This window comes from Crassostrea angulata, chromosome 3, assembly GCF_025612915.1.
Source record: "Crassostrea angulata isolate pt1a10 chromosome 3, ASM2561291v2, whole genome shotgun sequence".
Taxonomy (NCBI): domain Eukaryota; kingdom Metazoa; phylum Mollusca; class Bivalvia; order Ostreida; family Ostreidae; genus Magallana; species Magallana angulata.
This window is the reverse complement of record NC_069113.1, coordinates 55,967,847-55,991,859: the sequence shown is the minus strand read 5'-3', so window position 1 is coordinate 55,991,859 and position 24,013 is coordinate 55,967,847. Positions and strand designations below refer to the sequence as shown.

The following is a 24,013-nucleotide window of genomic DNA, read 5'->3' as shown; positions in this document are numbered from 1 at the left end:
AAATTCGAGCAAAACAGTTGACATGGACGATTAAGTGACAATCAACTTCTAAAGATTTATGTAGAATACGCAAAAACATAATAAGCATAATTAAGGGGTTTCGGTAAAACAATTCCATGGTTTTGTTATCATATAAAGTAAATATTTTGGTTTTAAAAAAAGTATCCTACCGGTCAATCATTTTTTTATTGTTGTTATAAGATCTGAATTTACGAATTGGTCATTATTTGATCCATCTAAACACTTAACATATACATAAAATTAATTTGAAGACTTATGATATAATTTAATTTTTATCAAGAAAACATAAATTCCCAGTTTTTATCAAAAATACTAACATTTTCACCCAAAATTATCACTTTCTATAGTTCAAAAATCATCATAGTTTAATTTTGTTATCATTGTTATAAGAACATGACTTGATTAAAAATGATGTACGTTGCTATTTTCCAGTTTTCGGCGATTTTTCATTAAAATCCAAAGTTTTCACCCAAAATTTTCAATTTCCTGAACTTTGCAGTTCATCAACGTTGAAATAAATCATAACTGTAATAAGATCTATTGACTTTCTTAAAAATTTAGTCTGTTGCTATTTTTGTTATTCAGTCACGGCAAATTTCCAGTTTTCGGCGATTTTTCATCAAAATCCAAGGTTTTCACCCAAAATTTTCAATTTCCTGATCTTTGCAGTTCATCAACGTTTAAATAAATCATTACTATAATAATATCTATTGACTTCATTAAAAATTATGCAAGTTGCTATTTTTTTTTTGAGTCACGGCAAATTACCAGTTTTCAGAGATTTTTCACAAAAAATCAAGGTTTTCACCCAAAATTAACAATTTCCCTTCATCCAAACATTCTCGATTTTTTTTATGTTCAACAGTTCACCTAAACCAGCTTGGAAAACTAGAAGAACATTCTGTTGCAATTAGTTTAAGGTTTGGTCATATTTTGGCTAGAATGACTGGATTAATTTTCGCTTACACTTTTATCAACGTCTAAAATATTTCTTTTACGCATGACTTTAGTTGTCACATGCTCAAAACAAGCATGCCGGGCACGTGCACGCAATATTGTTATTTCGTTTTCCCTGCACAGTCACCTAAAAGGAGAGTGAAGACTTGCTGGGAAGTGGAAACAATGATTATACCTGCACTTTCTAAAGAAAGTTCAGGTATATTGTTGTTACCCTGTTCCGTCCGTCCGTCCGTCTGTCTGTCACGTTTTATTTTCTTAAACTGCTCTAACATCTTATGATCAATTCTATGTAAGAATCAAAATTCGGTGGCCACGCATAGTCACGAATTTTCTTCATACTTGACAATTTGATAGACTTTGGTGAGTAAAAAAGCCAAACACCATTTGTTTGTTGCTATGTGGTCCCGTTGCCATGGTAACCGAGGGTAAAGATGTAGAAATGGCATTTTCATGCTTATTTGAGAACATATTGTGAGTAATGTGCAGAATTTGGGGTTTCAAGGGTAAAATATATTATTAAAAATAGTTATCATTTTTCAAAAGAAAGAAAAAAATTCATGGAGAAACGCATATTTTTAGAGCGTTTCCATGGTTACTAAACAGAAATTTTAAAATCTGTTTTCTTCATATAATTTTTATTAAAAGTGCAAATCTTGGATTTTTTGGTAAACACTATGATGATTGTGCAATTAAAAATTTAAATATGAAAATTGAGAATCGTTGCTATGGTAACAAGCTTAAAAATAAGGAAAATTATAATATTTTTAGGTATTTTTAAATGGATATTATTCACTTATAATGAGTAATATATAAAATCAAATGGTGAGAAAAAAAAAGTATGTCCTTAACTTTAATGACACTTGAAAAAAATCTGAAATTTTCTAAAAATAACTGCCGTTGCCATAAACTTTTCAAAAAGTAAGAATTTCTGTGTGATTTTTTACGCAACTTAATTTTCCATAGCAACAACACTTCTCTGTTGCATAACAAAGGTTTTTGTTATAAGAACATGACTTGATTAAAAATGATGTACGTTGCGCATATCAAAATAATCTTCAATTTCTCAGTTTTTCTTAATTTTTGGCCTTGTTGCCATAGCAACGAATGTCAATTTTCATGATAAAATATATATTGCATGGACATTGGTATGTATGAAAAAATTTAACAGTTTCCCATTTGGGCTTATTAAAAAACCCGCAGAAAACTGATTTCAAAAATTTGTAACGGTTTCCGTGGTAACATTTTAAAAGTATTGGTTTCTCCATCAATTTTCTTATATAATTAAATAATTGAAAATAGGACAAATGCTGTTTTATGTCTTTGATAGTTTACATTAGTGGGCAAAATCTTCTAATATGGCTTCAAAGTAGGTAAGTTTTGCTATTTTCCCATCTTTAGCCTCAATTACCATGGCAACGGTTACCCCCAGCAACCAACTTTTAGTGTTTTTTTGTGTTTTACACCTAGGTGTGTCCATGTATGAAATATTAGGAAAATTGGTGACTATGCGTGGCCATACCCTTTTAGAAATCATTGATTCTTACATAGAATTGATCTTATAAACCAGCAAACTGAACTCTTGGAGTTTGATTTGGGATATCATGTTGTTTTGTAAAAAGGTTTCAAAAATTCTCTGTTAATCTTGGGGGTCAAATTATTGGTAAAAAAATGACAAAACACCTTCTTCCTCGAACTCCTCCTACATTTTCAACAGTAGACAAATCATCTTTTGGAATATGTTTTAGGGTATCCTTTAGATGCGCAATAAGGTTTCGGAATGTTCAATTTTGTCCTTGGGGTCATTTAATGGCTGAAAAATGACGTGTTTTTTTTTTTACACAAAAAAAAAACCGGTTTCAAAAACGTCATTTTTTTGGCAGTAGCCAAATGATCTTCTAGATATGATTAGGGGTGTCATATTGAAGTGTGATCAGGTTCCAGAATTTTTTGTTTATTAAGGGGATCAGTGGGCAACAAAAATGACGTTTTTTTGCAAAAAAAAGTATGGTTCTCAGAACTCCTCTTACAACTTTTGGAGTAGCTACGTTATCTCTTGGGATATAATTGGTGCTGTCTTATAGATGTGCAATAAGGTTTTTAAAATTTAAAATTTCATCCAGGGAGTCAAATAGTACATGTAGCTGAAAATTGACACTTATCACTAAAAAAAACACCATAGATCCAAGAGTTCCTCTTATGATTTAATGGATAGACACATCATATCTTGGGATATGATAGGGACTGTTCTATAGATGTGCAGTAAGGTTTTAAACATTTAAATTTCATCCAGGGAGTCAAAAAGTAGCAGAAAATTGACGTTTATCACTCCAAAAAAAACCATAGATCCTAGAACTCCTCTTATGATTTAATGGATAGACACATCATATCTTGGGATATGATAGGAACTGTTCCATAGATGTGCATTACGGGTTTGAAAAGTTAAATTTAACCCTGAGGCCCATTACCTACATACCTATTGATGCCCTTTAAGGATCAAGAATATATACGGTTAGGGGGTGGGGATCTCAACCGTTTTCGAGATATTCGTGCACTTCCTGTTTGAGGGGGGTCACGACCACCCCCGGAGGCCATGACCTTCATACCGTTTGATACCCCTAGACACAAGAGGAACAAGAATATATATGGTTTAAGGGTGGGGATCTCAACTGTTTTGAAGATATTAAGGGACTTGCTGTTCAAGGGGGTCAGGACCACCCACAGGGCCCATGACCTACATAACATTTGATGCCCCTTGACATTAGAAACATGAATATATATGGTTTACGGGTCATGATTATAACAGTTTCTGAGATATATGGTAATTTCAAATTCCTAGGTGGTGGGGATGACCCCAGGGGTCAGATCTAATAAACTCTATATATTGCCAGTAACAGTCGCTATATGATAATGAAAACCCTATATTATTATCTTTGTCCGTTTTCAAGTTACCATTTACAATAGAGTCTACGATTATTCCTACAAGGTTCAATGTTAGACCCCACACCCTTTTGCCCCCCCCCCCCCCGCCCCCGCCCCCCCCCCCGAAATGTGGTTGTCTAACCCAAAATGAGAAAAAATCAAACCAGGGTGCTCAACTAGATATGCAGGCCTATCATATCTTAGAGTTTTGTATAATTCTGTTCAGTCATATCTGAGAAACAAGTTCAGAGCGGGAAAGAAGAAAAAGAAGAAGACGAAGAATAATAATACATGTATTAAGAACCGTACAAAAACAATAAGTCTTCAAATTTTATTCGGGAGACTTAATTATACAGATTAAATAGAGATAGGATCATAAAACATGAATAAGTTAAAGATAATTGACAATTTCTGATTCTAAGGGGGTCAGGATGACCCCTTAGGGTCATGACTTACATGCCATAATGATCTGATGCGCCATGACCTAAGGAGAAATAATATCTTTAGATTAAGGTGGGGATCTCAATGGTTTTCATGATATTTGATAATTTCCGGAAGAGCACTTGGGATCATGACCTACATACCATCTGAAATGCCTTGAACAAAGAAACAATAATATATGTACATGATATATGATTCAATTTAAGAACTCAGATATAGATCAATCATCTATGTTTTGTAAAACTTTGTGGTGGTCATTTCCATCGAGACACGACTGAATAGCCTTGGGGATCTATAACCCAAAAGTTTCGCTAGGTCTTCTCCAACTATGGGTCATACGAGTTTGATAAGTGCTATCGAAAGAAAAATAAATATGTAAAGAAAATAAAAATAATTTATATCATAATGAAGACAAGGCACTTATTGCTGATTGAACGGAAAGTAATAGAAATGATAATACCTTTTGCCATATTCATTTCCCAGTGTCCTAGGCCTGGTTGTAGCAAGATATCCTGCAAGTCAGCAGTCTCCTTGATGACTCTTGATGCTATGACTTAAGGAAGGCCATCACACCCTACTATTGACCATGATCTATGATTTGATATACCTACATCGTTTTTAATTTGTTGAAGAACATCCTTAACAGCGTCATAGGAACAAATGTTTTTTGTTTTTTTTAAAATCCGTTTTTTGTTAGTTTCTATTATGAAATGAGCTATTTTAACTCTAAATACAAAGTTATCTCTCTTTGTTTGACCAAACCATTTATATTCATTGAAAATATACATAAATGTTTACTTTATCAGAAATAAATTAAATTAGACAATTATCAAAAAAATGACACTTAGCTAGACAATACTATAGTTCGCAGTTCTTTAAAGAGTCTCCTTTTTACTACATGTAAGACCTGCATACGAGGCGTTTAATTTCGTACTGAAAAAGATGCATAATTTCTTATCACATAATTTAGCTTACAATCAGTAAAAGAAATCTTAATTTATAATGAACATTTTTATATGAATTAATCAAACAAATTTTAAATTATTTACTATAAAAACTATAATTGGATTGATGTTTACATACCATAGCTGGCATAATAAAAGCTCGGAATATGTATACACTGTACATGTTATCTTGATTTTTGTTGTTGTAAGACTATAATATTAGATCAATCGATTCTTTGGTAATGTCTGTAGTTCACTCAATGATTTAGGTTTTAGCAAAATGCAAGTACTGGTGGTCATGGGTGATGTACGGATAAGAATAATACTTTTCCATGGCAACTGATCCTGCCTCTAATTTTTGTAGAAGTCTATGTTTGCTCTGCTTTTCTCTTTTAACACTGTTGGGTGTCCTTAATTGTCGTATCAATGGTTTTTCTGGTAGTTTATTCAGGATGTAACTATACAAATTTCATGCTCGATGATTCGTTTTTGTTCCAAGGTCGATCCATTCTATCGATGAGAAAACCTGAACAAGCTGATACATGACTTTTTAAAACCATGTTAGCGCTCAATTATGATGTTTTTGTATCCTGTCAGTGGGTATTACGAGAACATTTGTATTAAAGTCTCTGACTCAATGTTTGTTGGTTGACATGGTAAAGGAAACAAAACATTGTATCATATAAATGTGTAAGTATACACATATTTATTTACTCACATCGAGACAGAACTGACCACTTTTGTCATAAAACTGTAAGTAGCATGAACTGAATATTAATATCTCAACTGAACATGTTAAACTTGGCAAATAGAATTATGTTAAATCTCTTATCCATGTATAAGACTTAATGTTTTACGTCAACAATTAAGCAATACGAATTCTAAAAAAAAGTTAAATGGTACTATGAATACATGAACGTACCATTGTTGCTGTTAGACAATTGATCGATTGTAAGAGATTAAAAAACTATTTCGTAATAAACTTAAATATGTTACTTCTTTTCATTTTTGATAATTCTCTTTACATCCCATTGCTACGACGTTTGCAACTACTATGAAAACAATCGAAAGTGATTATGTTACATAGAACGTTTTGTATGTATTGTTTTATGTTGACGCAAAAATTTTATATGCCGTTTATAAAAAGATATCCATCGTAGTTATAAATTTGTAGAATATAAAATAAAGAAATAGTTTAAACTATCCTTGTTTAAGCAAATCAAACAATGAATTTGCCTGTACACATATCGCGGTTTATTTGGCGTTTTGTTTGGTTTTAAAAGAATTTTTTTATTGTCATCGAGCTACAAATCGGCCCACAACTAGTAAAGATGATCTCCATTCATAATTTAACCAAGGAAATATAACACTCATCATTTATAGCAGTGGAATGTATTTAAATCAATTTATTTATAATCATGATAAAAGATGTTTACAGTAAAAATAATTAATGTGTGTGTTTGTGTTGGTGTGGATGTGTGTGTGTGTGGATGTGTGTGTGTTTTCCCAAAATAAGGCGGTTAGAAGAAGAATAGTGGCGACAAAAGAACATTCACGTGAGAAATGGCACAAGTGCCAGTAAATAAAAAAGTGACATTTGTGGGTAATTTGGTCTAAACCATCTTCCCAAGTCAAGGGTTCTTTTTCTGCAAGCGGTGCGAATCAGAAAGCCTTGACTTTGGAAGATGGGTCTGCACTGAAAATTAGGAAGCTAAAGTTAATGTCCTTTAGAACTACTGAGTTATGATAATGTTCACTTTCCTCTTGAAAACCTCCCAAAACAATATAAAGTCCCTTACTAAACTCTGTAAATAAGAAATGTTTAATTGAATATTTTTTGGCATCCTTAAATATGAATTTACAAGCAACATTAAATTATTGTATTTGGCGTGATGATTTTATGACACAGTTGGAAGGATTAATACATGTTCCTTTGTTGTTGTTAGGCCTAAAACAAAAGTTGTGTGTTTAGGGTAACCCGACCTAACCTACAAAAATGCACCAATGCTACCATTTTTAGACGTCTGTTTTTATTCGATTGTGAATTTTATTTTATTTCTATTTAAAAAATCCGTTTTTGATATGACACAAACAAACAATTTTAGGATTCATGCAGTAAAAAATACGATAAAATTTAAAAAAAATCCCTACCTACTTAACCTAATTTTTTCATAAGTGTTTTCCTAAACACACAAATTCTTTCATAGGCCTCATGTATATTAATTTTTCAGTTGTGAATAATCTTTAAAAAAATCTTTGCTAGAATTTTGATATATACTTTGTTAGATAATTTACATTTTCAACATGCTCTAAGGTGAAATAATATGCCAATACCTTAGTTTTGAGAAGGGTATATAGGAACTAATTATTTCTATAAAATATAGTAAGGAAATAAAAATTTTAAAACTGGAAATACAATGTATTAAGTAATTTATTTTTTTTCTTACTTCAGATGGCAAGAAATCCAATTTTCTCTGCCACCTTTCTTAGAGAGTACAGAGTTCCAGGTTTACGAAAAGTATACCATATATCATCCGACAGAACAGGCAAAGTATGGGCCAGTGATGATAAAGGTATTCTTGTCCGAACAGATCAACTTGGGCGTCAACTTTGGGTAAGATCAACCAATAAGGATTTTGAAGCGAACGGTATCCATACAGTCACAAAGGACGGAGATCTAATCTATATAGGTGGAGATAAAAAGATAAATATGGTTTCAGAAGATAATACAATTACCAAGCGCATTGACACAGGAAAGTGGACACCAGAAAGCATACACTCCTCCCACATTAACGGGGACATACTGGTGGGGATGACTTATCAAGAGTATGCTAAAGTTAACAGGTACACCATGACAGGGAGAAAGAAACAGATCTTGGTGTTGGATAACCATGATTATGACATGTTTGATCTACCACACTATATCACAGAAAACAAAAGAGGTGATATATGTATATCAGACTGGTGCTACAATTCCGTGGTTGTGGTGAAGAAATCAGGAGAATACAGGCTTTCCTACGAAATTCAAGACGAAAGTCGTGAATTACAGCCATATGGAATATGTACTTATGATGAAAATCATTTTTTGGTGTGTGATCGGCATAGTGAAACAGTTCATTTTGTGAAACATGATTATACCAGAACAATTAAATCGAAAACATATCCAATACTTACATCTGAACAAGAGGTAAATGAGCCCCGTGCTTTGTGTTTGGACTATGAAAACAATCTTCATGTGGGACAAAGTAACACAAACATCGTTAAAGTGTTTAAGATACAGGGACACAACTGATTACGGCGCTGATTATTCTTCTTGTTCTTCGTATAGATTTACACTTTTGTCATATTTGTTATAGAGCAATTCTAACTAATAACTCTGACTAATGTAAATGTTGGTATATAAATGTTATATCTTATCCCATGTCCATTTTATTGGTATAGGTTAATAAATTGAATTAATTGATTGACAAATAGTTTGCTATATGTTATCATATACAAATTAATTAACATATTATTAATAAGCAATTTCCTCTCCTACCAGCATCTATAAATATTTTACAAAAAAATAACAAAGAAGTGTATAATGTGTTTATTCAAGATATCCATTTTTGTGCTAAACATGAACATAAATGGGAAACTTTACTTGAATTAGATGATACATTAAGTTGGAAATCAAAGTATAATGCACTTTTTAATTGTACAAAAGACAGTAAACTATTATGGTTGGAATATATTATATTCCATAGAATTCTAGGAACAAACAAATACGTATTTAATTGCAAAATTACATGCAATAACAAATGCAATCTTTGTACAAAAGAACCTGAGTCAACTGAACATTTGTTTTTTTTTATTGTCATAAGAGTAAACAATTTTGGGTGCAATTAGAGCATTTTTTTTGTCATATTATTGTCATTTTGATATAAACTTCTCATTAAGTGAAGTAATATTTGGCTATACAAGAGAAAAAAATGATATTGTTAATATTTTGATATTATTAACAAAACAATATATTTTTTACAAATCAAGGAAAAGTTCTGATCTGCATATTAGCGAATTATTGAAATCAATATTGGCATATTATTTGGTAGAGAAAAAGTTGTTTGCAATTAAAATGAGATGTGATGAATTTATTACTAGGTGGAAAACTATTGAGAATCTTATTGCAAACATTCATGTTTTATTATTTTTAATCATCTCCATATGCTTACTTGCTATAATGGACATTACACATATATATCTTTATCAACATGTAATTTTGACATGCATCATATACTGTAGTAACCCCTTAGTAACTGTGGTAAATGTACATTTAGAATGAGTGTGAGAGTGAAAGTTTGTGTTCTGTCTTTTTGGTGTGTTTGTCTTTATATATAGAACTTTTGTATTGAATTCATGGTAATAATAGAAATAAAGCATGGAAAAAAAACCCCAAAAACCATATTAATAATACATTTTATTGTGTCAAATATATTACCACAATCACATTTAGCACAGACATTTGCCTGTGTTTACATGTAATTAAAGTCCACATAAAGCTAATAAAACACCTTTTAGTTAAGGCGTTTGAACACAATTGACTCTTGATTAAAATTCATCACAAGTAAAATCATTAGTACAAGTTGTACATCGAACATTGAATTCCCTCTGGTAACAATGGGGCACCTGGTGCAGAGCAAGTCCAAGCTTGTTCGTAAATAGACTTATAGATCACCGTAGTCAGTACCAGTGTTGGAACTGACAAATTGTTGTTGCAATTCCAGTTCAAGGAAAATAAACCACAATGAGATACCGATTTCAATGCGTAGAGGTTAAATAAAGGAATGTAAACTATTAAGCAATTCACTTCATTTACACTTAGATTTCTTTCGTGAATTATCACATAAACGATCAAAACTTTACAACAAGAGGCCCATGGGCCACACCGCTCAAGTGGGTAACAATATGTATGATAAAATCAGCTTCATGGAGTCTAGAGGGCTTTCGTTTCAACGGAAGACCTTATTGTTATTTCATTGTTTCTTTTTCTCTATTATTAATGTCTCCCGTTTCCAACAGAAGACCTGATAGTTACTGCTTTGTTTCCTTTCCTCTATTATTATTATTAATTTTTGTTTCTGTCACGTTTTCTCAAAAACGCTTCAGCCGATTTTCATGAAACTTTCAGATCTTATTCTCGACTAAATTTTTAAGAAAATTACACATGATTTTTTTGATCGTCACTATCGATCGAGATATCAAAGATTTTGTTTTTGCTTGTGCCTTATTTTTCTCCAAAAGTATTTGAGAGAAAACTTTTAGATTTTCAGAGATGAAAGAAAGTTAACGGCCGCAGTGCCCCTTGCATATCAGAACGTCCACCGTCACTTCCGGTCGTCACCGGAAGGAATTGAAAAATCTTGATTTTTCAAAATAAATTTACATGATTTTTTTTATGCTTTTATTCGATAGAGACGCCCCAAGACTTCCAAATATTAAATTTGTTTGATAATCGATCCATGCATTCTTGAGATATCCGGCTTCAAAGTCTTGGAGCGAGAGTCCGCGTTGCTCAGTCGTTAGAGACTGAGTGGTTGTCTTGTGTCCAGGCTACGTACCCGGGTTCAGTTCACGAGTGCCGAATATTTTTTTCTTCCTAAATTGTGTTTAAGATTTATGATTTTATATTTGAAATTATAGTTTTTACTTATTTCCATTTTATCAAAATTAGAAATAATTATATGTCTATTAAAACTCTTACAGAGGGTAAAGTGGAATGTGATGACGTGTTTGGAAATGATAGAAAAGAACAACTTTCCCTATTGTCTACTTTATGATGCACTCAAACGGAAGACCTTCCGTTGCTCGCAACGCGCGTCCATCTATTATTGGTTTTTTTTCCTGTCAGGTTTTCTCAAAAACGCTTCAGCCGGTTTTCAAGAAACTCTCAAAACTTAATCTAGACAAAATTTATAAAAAAAATTGTCGATTTTTTTTATCGTCACTTTCGGTCCCGAGATATTAAAATTTTTATGTTTTTGTTTGTGGCTTTTAAAAAAAAAGTCGTCGCATCGCCGGTGTAACGACGAAAGTGACCCCCGTAGAATATTGAGCTAGGGTCATTTTTCTACGTAGAAAAATGACCCACTCAGTTGTAGAAAACTTAGATTACATCGTAGAAATTATGGCCTTAGGGTTATATTTCTCCGTGGGGTTGTAGAAATATGACCCCGTAGAATATTGACTAAATTTTATTACATATTCTATGTTTACTTGTTTTGGTCTATTCTTTTTCCATATGGTGGATACAGGGATATGTATTTCTTTTACCAAAGTACATTGTTCAACCATGACTGAATAGAAACCATATCAATCTCAATAATAAAAAAATCTCGTAAAAATTGTAAGCAGGAACTGATACCAGGAAATTTACATGTACTATGGAAGAGAAAATTATTCATCATGGTCTCTATCACAATGAGAAATTAATTATTAACCATTGATCTGAAATAGGCACATGATCATCTCAGCACATGCGTGAATTCAGAAAATTTTATCCGGGGGAGGGGGAGGGTTGGGGTGGGGGATGGATATTTATGGGAAGGGGGGTCGAGGCCTATTTTAGGTATATTTAATAAGTGACTTAATAAGTATGAATTCCTCATCCCTTAGATCTGCGATCAATTGCATGCTCCATCCCATTTGGGTTTTTTTCACAATCAGTTCTTTATTGTTACAACAGGCTTAAAAAGAATGTTTTTTTTTTAAATATACAAAGTTTGATTTTAAAACCATATAAACATAACCAATCCCTAAACTTCGAATTTAGAATTGTACACAAAAAGCAGAATACTTTATAAATGATTATGCAAAATCGATATCTGTTGTAATCAAATTGACATTAAGAATGTACTTGCAAACTTCGGTATATAACAATTTGAGCAAATTGCAAAGAAACAATGACACTAAAGAACTTTAGCATTGACTCCATTTGAATATATTTACATCTACCAAGTATTATTCCTTCTATTTCTTACGTAAACTCTAAGTTAATTCATAGCTCTATAGAAACAGCCAGACTGAAATCTACACGCATTGTCTATCGATTGGTCGAAATCTATGCGGCTGAAACTGACAAGAAACTGACAGGGCTAAAATTTGACACGCCCTGTTTATCGATTGGTCGAAACCTACAGCGACAAAAGAAAAATCACGGACTACACGAAATAATCATGATTTCAGACTTAAAGTCTCACAGAAGACGATATGGCTGTTTCTTTTAGATTACGTACTTATACTTATACAGTAATTTAGTGAATTTTACTTACTTTTCATAATCAATTTATTATAAGTTAAGAAAGATGTTAATATAAACAATAAAATGCTTTCTTTGATGATTCATGCGAGTAATGAAGGTAGCGATCATTGCAGAAAAAATACATAACCCGCAAAGAAAGCATTCTATTGTTTAAATTTGTTACCTATCTCGAAAAAAGTGATCTCTTAACTGAGTGTCAATAAAGTATAACATCGATTAAGACATATTTGTTGATAAGTGAAAAACAAAGCATAATAACTGCTGTAAGGACCAGATTGCACAAAGATTTGTACATACCAAACTTACAAATCATAAGAGAATATGATGTTATTCTTATCATATCCTACTGTTTGCTAGTAATTGTAAAGGTTGCAAACTTATGTACAACTTAATATTAAATAAAAAGAGAGAAACATGTACATCTTAATCAAAATGGAGATAAAAGGCTCATAACTATGCACAAGAAACATGGAACAAAATTTTTGAACTCCATTTTAATCTACACAAGAATCAAAATTACATTGATTACAGTTCCAAGTTCTTCAAAGAATTTTTACGACAAATATATATCTTTTTAAAACAAAAAAGCAAAGTCTCCTGAGTGCACTTTCTGTAAAAGAGATGAAGAGAGTATTTAACATTTATTTTATGATTGTATTGTAGTAAAAGAATTATGGACTGGTGTTGAAGAATAGATTTTGAGACAGATTGTTTGTTAAAAACATTTGATAAATAATCAGTTCTTTTTAGAAAATATACAAATAGAGAAATTTATAGATGTTTTAAAATAACTTGGTTGTTCTTATTGTGAAGCAATACATTTTTTCTTGTAAATATAAAAGTAACGCAAATCCAAATATTCATGAATTAAAAACTGTCATAATAGAAAGGCTTTTGATCGTAAAATAAATGGTAATGAAAAATTGTAGATACCTGTATAAGGGGTATAAAAGCTATCGCAAAAATATGTGATAAGCTGAAGTACTGTAGTATATATGTTTCTTTGTTGTGGTTTTTTTTCTATTTTGTTTAGAACTACAATGAGGTTTTTATCCTCTTTCAAGTATATATGTAGAACAGGGTCCTATCACGTGAATATGGTTTGTATACCATATACATGTGTAAACAATGCCCTACCCTCTCTCTCTCTCTCTCTCTCTCTCTCTCTCTCTCTCTCTCTCTCTCTCTCTCTCTCTCTCTCTCTCTCTCGCAAAATTTACTTTTACAACACGAGGACTGTACAGTATCAATTAGTCAAAAGTTTTTCAAAATGATTGTATCAACTAATGCACGAGATATCTCACGTATGTACATGTATATGTTGTGAACGTGAAAAATTCAATTAGAAAAAGAGTGACGTCATCACCAACGTGTTTCATATTGCATACAGAAAGTTTAGAAGGGGGGGGGGGGGGGTTCAGCATTGCAGTGTACATGTACTTGACGGTTCGTTAATAGATCTGATTAGTAATAAAGTTTATTTTATGCAAAATGCATCGGTCTGGTAAACAACACTCGGTCTAATATAATGTAATTTGTGAATGACTGCAACATTGCATTCTCCAAGAACTTGATCCAGCGATGCCATTGATCATTACCTTTTGATAAGGGTAGAGTTTCATGCATATTGAACATTGATTATTGAACAACGCAAAACGTTTGGTGACCTTTGCTGTTGATTGGAATAATCACAAATTGGTCTCTGCAATTATTCTTTTCTCAAACAAGTATTTGACATTGGTATTGGCCGATACTGAGAGCAGTCAGATTTAAACACAATGTACATTGAAAAAAAAACTATGCCATGCTAATACAATGGCAGTATTACATTCTAAAATTATACTTTGGAATTTAAAAGTAGACGTCAAAGTCTATTACAATCAATTACTCATACATGTACCTGTAGTCCAAAATATGTTTCAATAGAACTATCACTGTAAGACACTAAAAGCCATCTAGTGTGATGGTTCATGTGTATCGCACTTAAATCAGTAAAATTCAATAAATGCATCAAATATGTAAATAAAATATGATATAAAATAAAGGCGAAAATTTTTTGTACAGGCCCAATTTGAGGTAAGGCCAAAATTTTGGTCCAAGCCAAACTTGAGACCAGAAGTCATTCAAAAACGTGTTTGTTTTTGTTTATTTGTTTTCCAGCTTTTAATTACAAGAGCTGACCACTTTGTTTATGGGTTAAACAACGCAGTTGAAGTCCAAACCTATCCTTTAAGTTAACAAGTAAAAATACGATGCTACGTGCCTGTACTTACACAACTTTATTGCGCATATAATGGCGGCGATTCAGAGTTTAAAGTTAAAGTTAACAGACATTAAGTGTAACGTTAGAACAATCGTGATAAATCTAAAATTCCGAATTTACACGCGAGTTGCTGTGTGTATTATGTGTACCTGCAAGATAAGTCTGTTAGTGTGACGGTGTTTTGTTTGGTTGTCAGACATTCAGTTTGTAACGTGCAAGGGGGTCACTGCCTGTGATCCCCGCGGGCCCGTACCCGAGATAGAATCGGATAGCCCTGATTGCTGCCAATATTTACAGGTGCAGACTTTAATCACCACCTCTGCACAGATATAGGGACTCGACGTTACGCATACACGGATATCCGCACACCTACGCAAGTCAACAGGTACCAACGTTAACACAAGTAGGGATGACCGCACATTTGCGCCAATAGCTCAACCTAACGCAAGCACTTGCGCTAGAAAGGCCAGAACACCAACAGGGATGACAACAACCACCAACAATACGAGCAGGGATGACCGCACACTCTGTATCATAGATTATAACACACGGATATTAGAAAGGGCAGGGATGTCCACACACTCAATCTAACCGAGCCTGTACAAGTTTAACCTCAAACAGTCATTCTCCATTATACATAAGACACTGTCCCTATATATGTGCCGGCCTACAATAATTCATAGTATTATCATCAGGTCTAATCGACTCTCTTCTATATTTTATAATAAATTTGATATAAAAATAAATTATTTATTCTATCTTAAAATTAGCAATTTCAATCTAACATCGTCAAGAAAATTCCTAAGTTAATCCTTTCTTTATCGCAGAATAATGATTAATACGTATTTTAGCTTAAAGCCAAAAAGTTAAGAAGTTAGGTACATATTCACACATTTTGATTGCACGTTAAATTCCATTTTATTTATCAACAAATAGCCTTTACGCGAAGCCACGCAATGCGATTAACAAATTCTTTTGATGTCCTCTTGACTCAATTAGTGTCAGGTCATCGGATTAAGTTTCTTTGTTAGACCTGCTCTTTTAGGTATCTTTTCTGTGAGAGGCCCCCGATAGGTAATTTGGGTATATGTATCTGTATATGTTTTTGTTTTGATAATTACCCCTTGTTGAACCCTACCTCGACCAGGCTGATTTTTGTATCCAGTGCCCAGCGCGTCACTTTTTGCTGGACACTCAAGAATAAACGACGTAAACTTTATTAAAGAAGCATTGGTCATTATTTCAGGTAGGAAACTATTTTTTTGTTTTTATGTATACCATTTATAAATATGCAACTTACAATTTTATATTTTGATTTATTTGTGTTTCTTTTGTTCCATGCACTTTGTACAATATTTTCAAAGAAAGCATGAATATACATTGTTTATTCAGGTTGCTTAATTTGTCACAAAATGTTAATAAGGTCTTTGTTAAAATGCATTCAACGATTCATTTTAACTATCATTAACAAAATTACTTGTGATTCGGTAAATCTATTTTATTCTGTTAATTTTAAAATTAGTAAGTTAATATCTTAATTTATTTTCTTTGTTAATTTTATTTCCGGAAAAACGCGCATGGCGTGATAAGTCTTAAATTAACTAACTAATCATTTTAAATGATAATTCAAGGATAGGATATTGATTATTATTCAATTACAACTCTTGTGTCTTTTTGAGTTTCAGAAAGCTAATTTACTCAACATTTGTAAAATTGCTATTTCACATTCCGGATATTGTCACGTGACCGGTTTAGAGTTTATATAATGTGTTTATGTTTCCACACAAATGGAAAGTTGTACGCTGACAGGATATTTTCCTCGAGATATGTGTTTTTCAATTATTTGCATTGACCGATTGCTCCCAGAACAATGTGTAAGTGTTCATATGTCTATTAATACTATGTTTTAGCATTTTTGTAGCAATCGTTGTAGTTTTGTTTGTTTTTATAGTCAGGTACATGTGCACTTATGTCTTTGACTACTGAAACTTGTATACTTCTAGGTGTTATTTGCATAGATAGGTTTTCTATTTCCTTAGTCCCATTCCATGATTATTACAAGGCTCCAACAGATAATTATTCTCATTATTAAGGATCTAGATTGCTTATTTGTTCATGTTGATTGGTACTTATCAAATGTTTGTCAAAACACCCTAGCTTTGTTCTTCATAAATAGTGTACCTCATCATGGTCAAGCGAGTTCTCCATTTAAGTTAATTTCCCCCATTTTTGTAGTTATTGTTTAGTGTATTGAAACATCTATTGTCATTTGATATTATGTGCACATGTGAATCATAGGTTCTAATTGATGTGGTCAGTAAATATCTTAACTTTAAGATTTTGTTGCATATTGTTTTCAGTGCAAAGACTCATTGTTTTACTACTTATGTTTTTATATGTCTTATAATAACTTATGACTTTTTGCTGGACACTCAAGAATAAACGACGTAAACTTTATTAAAGAAGCCTTGGTCATTATTTCAGTTGTCACCAGATAAGCAAAGAAAATCCCGGGTGACAGTATCTAAAAACAGGAAATCAAAAATAAACAAACTAATCCGGCCTAACCCAAAACTACTTATGCAGAACAACTTATATACATTAAAAATTTATTATTTTATAAAAATAATAATTATCACACTACTGGTAATTATTTGAAGCATTAATTAAATCATAAAAAAAATTTAATCAAAGGGGAATTACTCTTGCTAAAAAAAAAATTCATCAATAAGCTGCCGGTGTAGCAAATCGAACAGATACAAAAAATCCGCTTTATTTGTCGAAATTACACATCTGTTATCTGGTTTTTTTCTCTTAAAAATATGCAATACTGGGGCCTATTTAGCAAATCGAGCATAATGCAAAAAGAGAGCGCATGCGAGCAGATCATTATGCAGATACCTCCGGGGGGGGGGGGGGAGGGGGGGGGGGGGCAAAAAAGGTTGACTAGTACTTCAATATAAACACATACATCGCTTTGCTTAAAGTGATGTTATATATGTATAAAAAGGGTAAAACGGGAGGCGCATACTTTTTTCTGTCTAATCTTTCATATGCTTTCGCTGCCCCCCCCCCCCCCCCCCCCCGAACACTCACCAAACATGAATGTTAAACGTATCGCCTTTAATTTCTATAATTTCTTTGTAGTTTATAAACGAGGTCAAAATTCTATGGGGGTCAGTTTTCAACGTGTGGGGGGTCGTAATTCTACAGGTCTGGAATGGTTTTCTACTGTAGAAAAAGGGCCCTACTTGTCATAAAATACTGACCCTGGTTCAGTTTTCTCCGTAGAAATTTGACCCCAGGGTCAATATTCTACGGGGGTCACTTTTCGTCGTTACACCGGCATCGAAGACATGCCGCCGAAGTGCAGTACGACCGCGTTAGAGTTCGCTTGGTCGTTTTGTCGGCATCAAAGAAATGCCGACATCTCAATGTATGCACACAAAATTTAGCAATCCACTAACGTTTTAAGTATTCTAAATGGCGTTAAAAGGAGAACTGTTTAGTAGATATTCACACATACAGATACATGCATGCATGTATAAATGCTTTTATTGACATATGTTGCTTATAATTATATTGATTTCCAGAACCCTTTAAAAAAACTAAAATCTCTCTCTCTCTCTCTCTCTCTCTCTCTCTCTCTCTCTCGCACGAATATTTCAGTATTTGAATAAGAACTACTACAGATAACATACAGTAATGTGGCTAGTAGCTTAATGTACTTTTGGCGTCCAAAAAGTATACACGTATTTATTTCTTTTTACGGGAAAATGTCTATGGATTTAAAAAATTTGAATTTCATTGTTTAATGATTATTTTCTAACTGATTGAGAGTCAGCGCTAAAAATCATTTTTGTTAAAGACGGTATACCATTTCTTTCTTTGTGCATGTCTATATACAGATACAAATCTGTTTGTCAGTCTGGGATTAAGAAAAAAACCTCCGAAGTTTACACTCGGAACTACCGTATACGAACGACCAGGTGACTCTGATTAGGTGTGTTAACTGCCCACGCGTGTGTGTTTTAGCCTAGGAATAGACAGATGCAAACACCGATTGGATTTTTCCCTTTTGATAAAAAAAAGTCAGTACGGCAGGATGCATCGGGATTATAATCATTTAAAATCTGTCTTAAGTTTATAAATATTTTCAAAAGTCTACATACATTCGACCAATAGCGAGATTTAGTATATCTATTGATAAAGCAACGAGGTCAAAAATTCATTAATTTCCTATTGTATTTTAACGTTTTTGAGATCATTTTAATTCGGCTGCTCTACTCGAGCTATGATAAATATAATCAATTTTCTCATGATCAATCACAAATTTTAATCAACAATATGTACAAAATCCTTTTCTTCTCCCTGGGGCGCGAGCGCCTGTCTACTGCGCTCTTGTATATTACCGAACTATAAAAGTGCGCAACCGTGAATAAAATATAGGTAATGCTAAGTCGACTATCTTTTAGATAAAAAGCTTTATTTTCAGGTCCCGAGAGCCTTATTCAGGCACGTAAGACCTAGCTTTTCCTATTACCTTGTTCTCCTCGATGTTCATCCGTCGACTTCTACTTCGAAACTGACTCTCAACGTTCTGTCTCCGCTTTATATACACTCCTGTCACGTGACAAAAGACTCGGAGAACAGTACGGAATTCAGAACAGGAAGTCATCAAACATACTTTAGAGAACAGAAAGGGATTATTGATTTTCATTAACTACTTCCGCTTCACTACCCACGCTTCCAAGAAATGCGTCTCGCATTTTTGATAAGATAAACAATAAAGAAAACAAAATAGGAAATGTGCAATCTTTATAATCACAAAATACAAAAGTCTTCCTGACTATTCGTGAATAGGTTTTGTAAAGCACAAACATATTTCAACCGTATTAAACGATTTTTCCAGAATGTAAGACTTGCTACTTGCAAAATCTGATAAAGTTTCAATCGCTAAAACCAAAGTTCATCTTCAGTTATTTCCACACTTGACTTTCCATCTCTTTGGTAAGACTCATGGATTCGATCAAGACGCCTTCTCTCAGTTGTCATAGGATGCTTGGCATCATAGAGCACTTGTTTAACAGCTTAGATTTTGGAGTGTGGACGGGATCAGGTCTCCTATGTGGTTTCCTATGTGTCATCTCTGAAGAAGCTGCAGAAGCTGTTTCACCCACAACATCCGAGAGGGTCCCGGGATCCAACTGTTCCCAGTCTTCTTCACTCCCGCTGGCAGCTTTATCGTATCCGCCATGGTGCGTCCGGCAATGCCTGTCCATGTCGCTTTTCTTGTTGGTCGCATATTCACACTCAAACCGCCTTTGTCTCCGTTTTCTACCAGACTCAACCACGTGCTTCTCCCACCTCTCCGATTCTTCTTGAACCCGAAATGAACACATGGGACAGAGGTGTCCCTCTTTTCTCTTTGTATTTGTGGTGTTTGTCATGATCTACAAAATACAACAATCAATAATCATTACAAATGATTTCTGCAAACTCAAATAAAAACGATAAGTCTCTGCTTAAAACAAGACTATCACGATCAAACAGCCTAACACTTATACTCTACAATATAATCATCATGCCATGCACGTACATTTCTAGTGCGCTTTGGTCTATCTAAAACGCTATTACTTGTGTTTCCACTGATTTCAGTGTGATATTCATTTTTATGAACTTCAAACATTTCTGGAATTTCATTTCCCTCACTGTTTTCAATCTCTAATATATCAACATCATTTTCCCGTTGTAGTGTCTGCGGTTTACACTTCCGCATGCGATCGCAATGAATTACAGTGCTTTCCTCTTTCGTTCCGCATGCAACCTTATATAGGACATCAGACAATTTTTCTTCAATAAAGAATGGCCCTCTCCAAAACGACGTCAATTTAGGAGAGCATCCTTTCTTTCTTGTGGGAAAAAACACATATACAATTTCTCCGGCTTTAAAGGAGGACCATGAGAGTTTTTTGTCATGGTATCTTTTCTGGTGCAACATTTCGCCTTGTATGTTTTCGCGGACCAGCTTATGCGCCGACTCTAATCGTTCTCGCAAAACCCAAACCCACTGACTAGCTGGTATATCTTTTATGTCGGGAGGCATTTCATTACATTACATCAAATGGAGTGGTCGCTTCGCGTCCCAGCATGAGCATATTCGGTAAGAAACGAGTGGTCTCGTGCTCAGTAGAACGATAGGCCATAAGTATGTAAAGAGGGTGCAGATCCCAATCACGCTGGTTTTCTTGTATATAAGTGCTTAGCATGAAGAGCAACGTGCGGTTAAAACGCTCCACCATCCTGTCGGATTTTGGGTGGTGGGGTGTTGTGCCGACACATCTCTAGGAAGAGTTTACTCTCATATTGCCTTCCTTGGTCCGAATGATTGGTAAAGGGAATACCAAACCTTACAAAAACTTCCTCAACAATAGTGCGACCAATTGTCTCAGCTTCCATATTTGGCAGAGCAAATGCCTCCGTTCACTTTGAGAAGTAGTCAGACACAACCAAAATGTGACGATTGCCTCTATCCGTTTCAGGTAGCTCACATAATATATCGGTCGCAATTCTTTCCATAGGCACACCTGATCCAGTAATCTACATCGGTGCTCTATGTTTAAGACTTTTTTCTTTTAAGAGGATTTTTACGCCTAGTGCATTTGTCACAACCTGTAACATACTGAAGTCCTGGCCAGTAATACCTTTGGCGTATCTTAGCCAACGTTTTTGTCACTCCCAAGTGCAATGAGATCTTATTGTCATGACCCATTTCCAAGACGTGTCTGCGTTCTTGGTCAGGTATAATGGTCGATGGGTTTCTTTATTTGAGAGGAGCAAAGATCACTTGCGCATTCACAGACCATCTTTCATAACGAGTCTAGGAAATTGATTCCACAGAGACTTTACTACATATCCATTCATAGAGATATCATCGTATTTTGGGCGCTCACCTTTTCCGACCCAATGTTTTACAAGCTTAATGTCTCTATTCTGCTCTTGAGCTTCCTGAAGACAACTATCAATCTGGTCGCGTTTCACCTCTGATTTCTGCACAGTTCTCACCGAAGATTCAATTGTCAGTGTATGGTTTTCTGAAGAAGAATCAAAACCACTCTGAGCGCATGGCACTCTTTTAGCGCATCCGCATTTCCATGCTAGGAGCTTGCTTAATGGGTTGCTTGGCCTGTTCCGTGTTGATCTTGTGGCGCACTACATTTGTCTGTCCTAAATCGTAGTTAGAAACTGCAAACAAATAATGATTTCTGCGCAGAAACTCCTCAACCTTTGACACTTTCTCAGGCAAAAGGTTACTCATACTTCGATCTAGCAAATCCTTCAAATCACTGCGCAGTTCTCCACTTGACTGCTCAGCAAAAGTTGTCAAATTTAGATTTTCCTAGATTTTTCTAGAAGACGCAGATAAAAAGATAATCAATTTCTTTACCAGATCGATTTCTTCTTCTCCTCTCTCTCTCTCTCTCTCTCTCTCTCTCTCTCTCTCTCTCTAAAATTTGAGGCCCCGAGTCAGAAAGGTAATAATACGATAAATCCCTTTACAGCATAAAAACCGTCTGTTTCAACACAGATTTAATTGATTGTAAACTTTTCTACGATATTTACGTCAGAAATATTCAACAGTGTCGATATAAGTAATATATATATATTTTGTAAGTGTTTAGCTTGATAAACAACAAATTAAACGCGCATATCTGTATACATTAACTTAGCAAAAATCTTATCTGGGTATAGTATTAACTTATTAAATCAGATTTTAAAATTATTCTCCTCTGGGAATCAACCTTGTTCCGACAATGCCCCCACTCGATTTCAGACTTATGACGAGTCATCGCCCAGCGTATAATCTCTCTCGGATTGGGATCCTCTCAAATTTGCTGATGATATACTTAAAATAATTGATGAAAGATAATGTTTTTCTATTAACTTATATAGCAAGTCAGAAATGCTGAGGTGGATTGAAAATACACTTCTTATAACAACAGCTTCAATCCAATGTTTTCTCAGATGTCCGCGTCAATTTGTTCTCATTTCAAATGTTTTGACTGTAACAGGTGAAATTAATGTAAGCTGTATATATCCAATCTTGCCAGTTAATGTTCCGCAGTTTAAATTATGTAACCTTGCTGGTTAGAGGGGGGAGTGTATTTTCATATGCTTCCTCACAAGTTTCAGTTTTTCTTGCCAACTGGTTTCTGATGATAAGATTTTTAAAGTGTTTCTCTATATTTTCCTATATAAAAATTCGACTCTCATTATTGGCCCCCCTATCCCCAGAGGTCATGATTTGAACAACTTGAATCTACTCTACCTGAGGATGCAGTTTCAGCTTTCCTGGCTGATTAGTGTCGTAGAAGAAAATTTGAAAAGAATTACACTTAATATTCCTATGGAAATGTACGACCCTCTATTGTGGCCCCATATTACCCCTGGGGTCATGGATTTTACAACTTTGAATTTACACTACCTGAGTACGCATCCTGACATGTTTTAGATTTCCTGTCTGATTAGTTCCTAAGACGATTTTTAAAATTTATTAAAATTTACAACATATGTTTCTATGTAAAAGGTCAACCCCCCCCCCCCCCCCATTGTGGCCAACCCTACCCTCGGGGAACATGGTTTTCACAATGTTGATTGTACGATACATAAGGAACCAAGTTTCAGCTTTCTCAGCTGAGACGAAATTTTTCAAAGGTTTACACAATATATTCCTATGTAAAAGTTCGACCCCCCCTTTTTGTGGCCCAATCCTACCCCTAAGGGTCCTGATATTCACAACTGTAAATATACACTACCTGAGAATGCTTTTACATAAGTTTCAGTTTTCTCGGCTGATTAGTTTCTGGGAGGAAGATTTGTAAAGCTTTACTCTATATATTCCGATGTTAAGTAAGACCCCCACTGTTGCCCAACCCTACCCCCGAAGGTCATGGTTTTAACTCTAAATCTACACAAGTTTCAGCTTCTCTTGCCAAATGGTTTTTGATTAGAAGAAAATTTTCTCAAAAATTTCAATTATCTCCCCTTGGAAAAAGAGGTAGTCCTTTAGTTTCACAACTTTGAATTTCCTTCGCCCAAGGATACTTTGTGCCAAGTTTCGTTGAAATTGGCCCAGTAGTCCTGGAGAATATGTTGAAAATGTGAAAA

At 34.1% G+C, this 24,013-nt stretch overlaps 1 protein-coding gene across 1 annotated transcript; it reads left to right on the top strand.

Moving 5' to 3' along the window:
- The first annotated feature begins 7,995 nt into the window (after positions 1 to 7,995).
- On the top strand, positions 7,996 to 8,577 carry LOC128176983 (uncharacterized). The gene has a single exon (XM_052843490.1). The coding sequence runs from the start codon at positions 7,996 to 7,998 to the stop codon at positions 8,575 to 8,577; it is 582 nt and encodes a 193-aa protein (XP_052699450.1).
- Positions 8,578 to 24,013: the final 15,436 nt, after the last annotated feature.

What these genes read in the sequence shown, in the direction of transcription:
- LOC128176983 (XM_052843490.1), top strand. Translation starts at nt 7,996, where the DNA reads ATGGTTTCAGAAGATAATACAATTACCAAGCGCATTGACACAGGAAAG.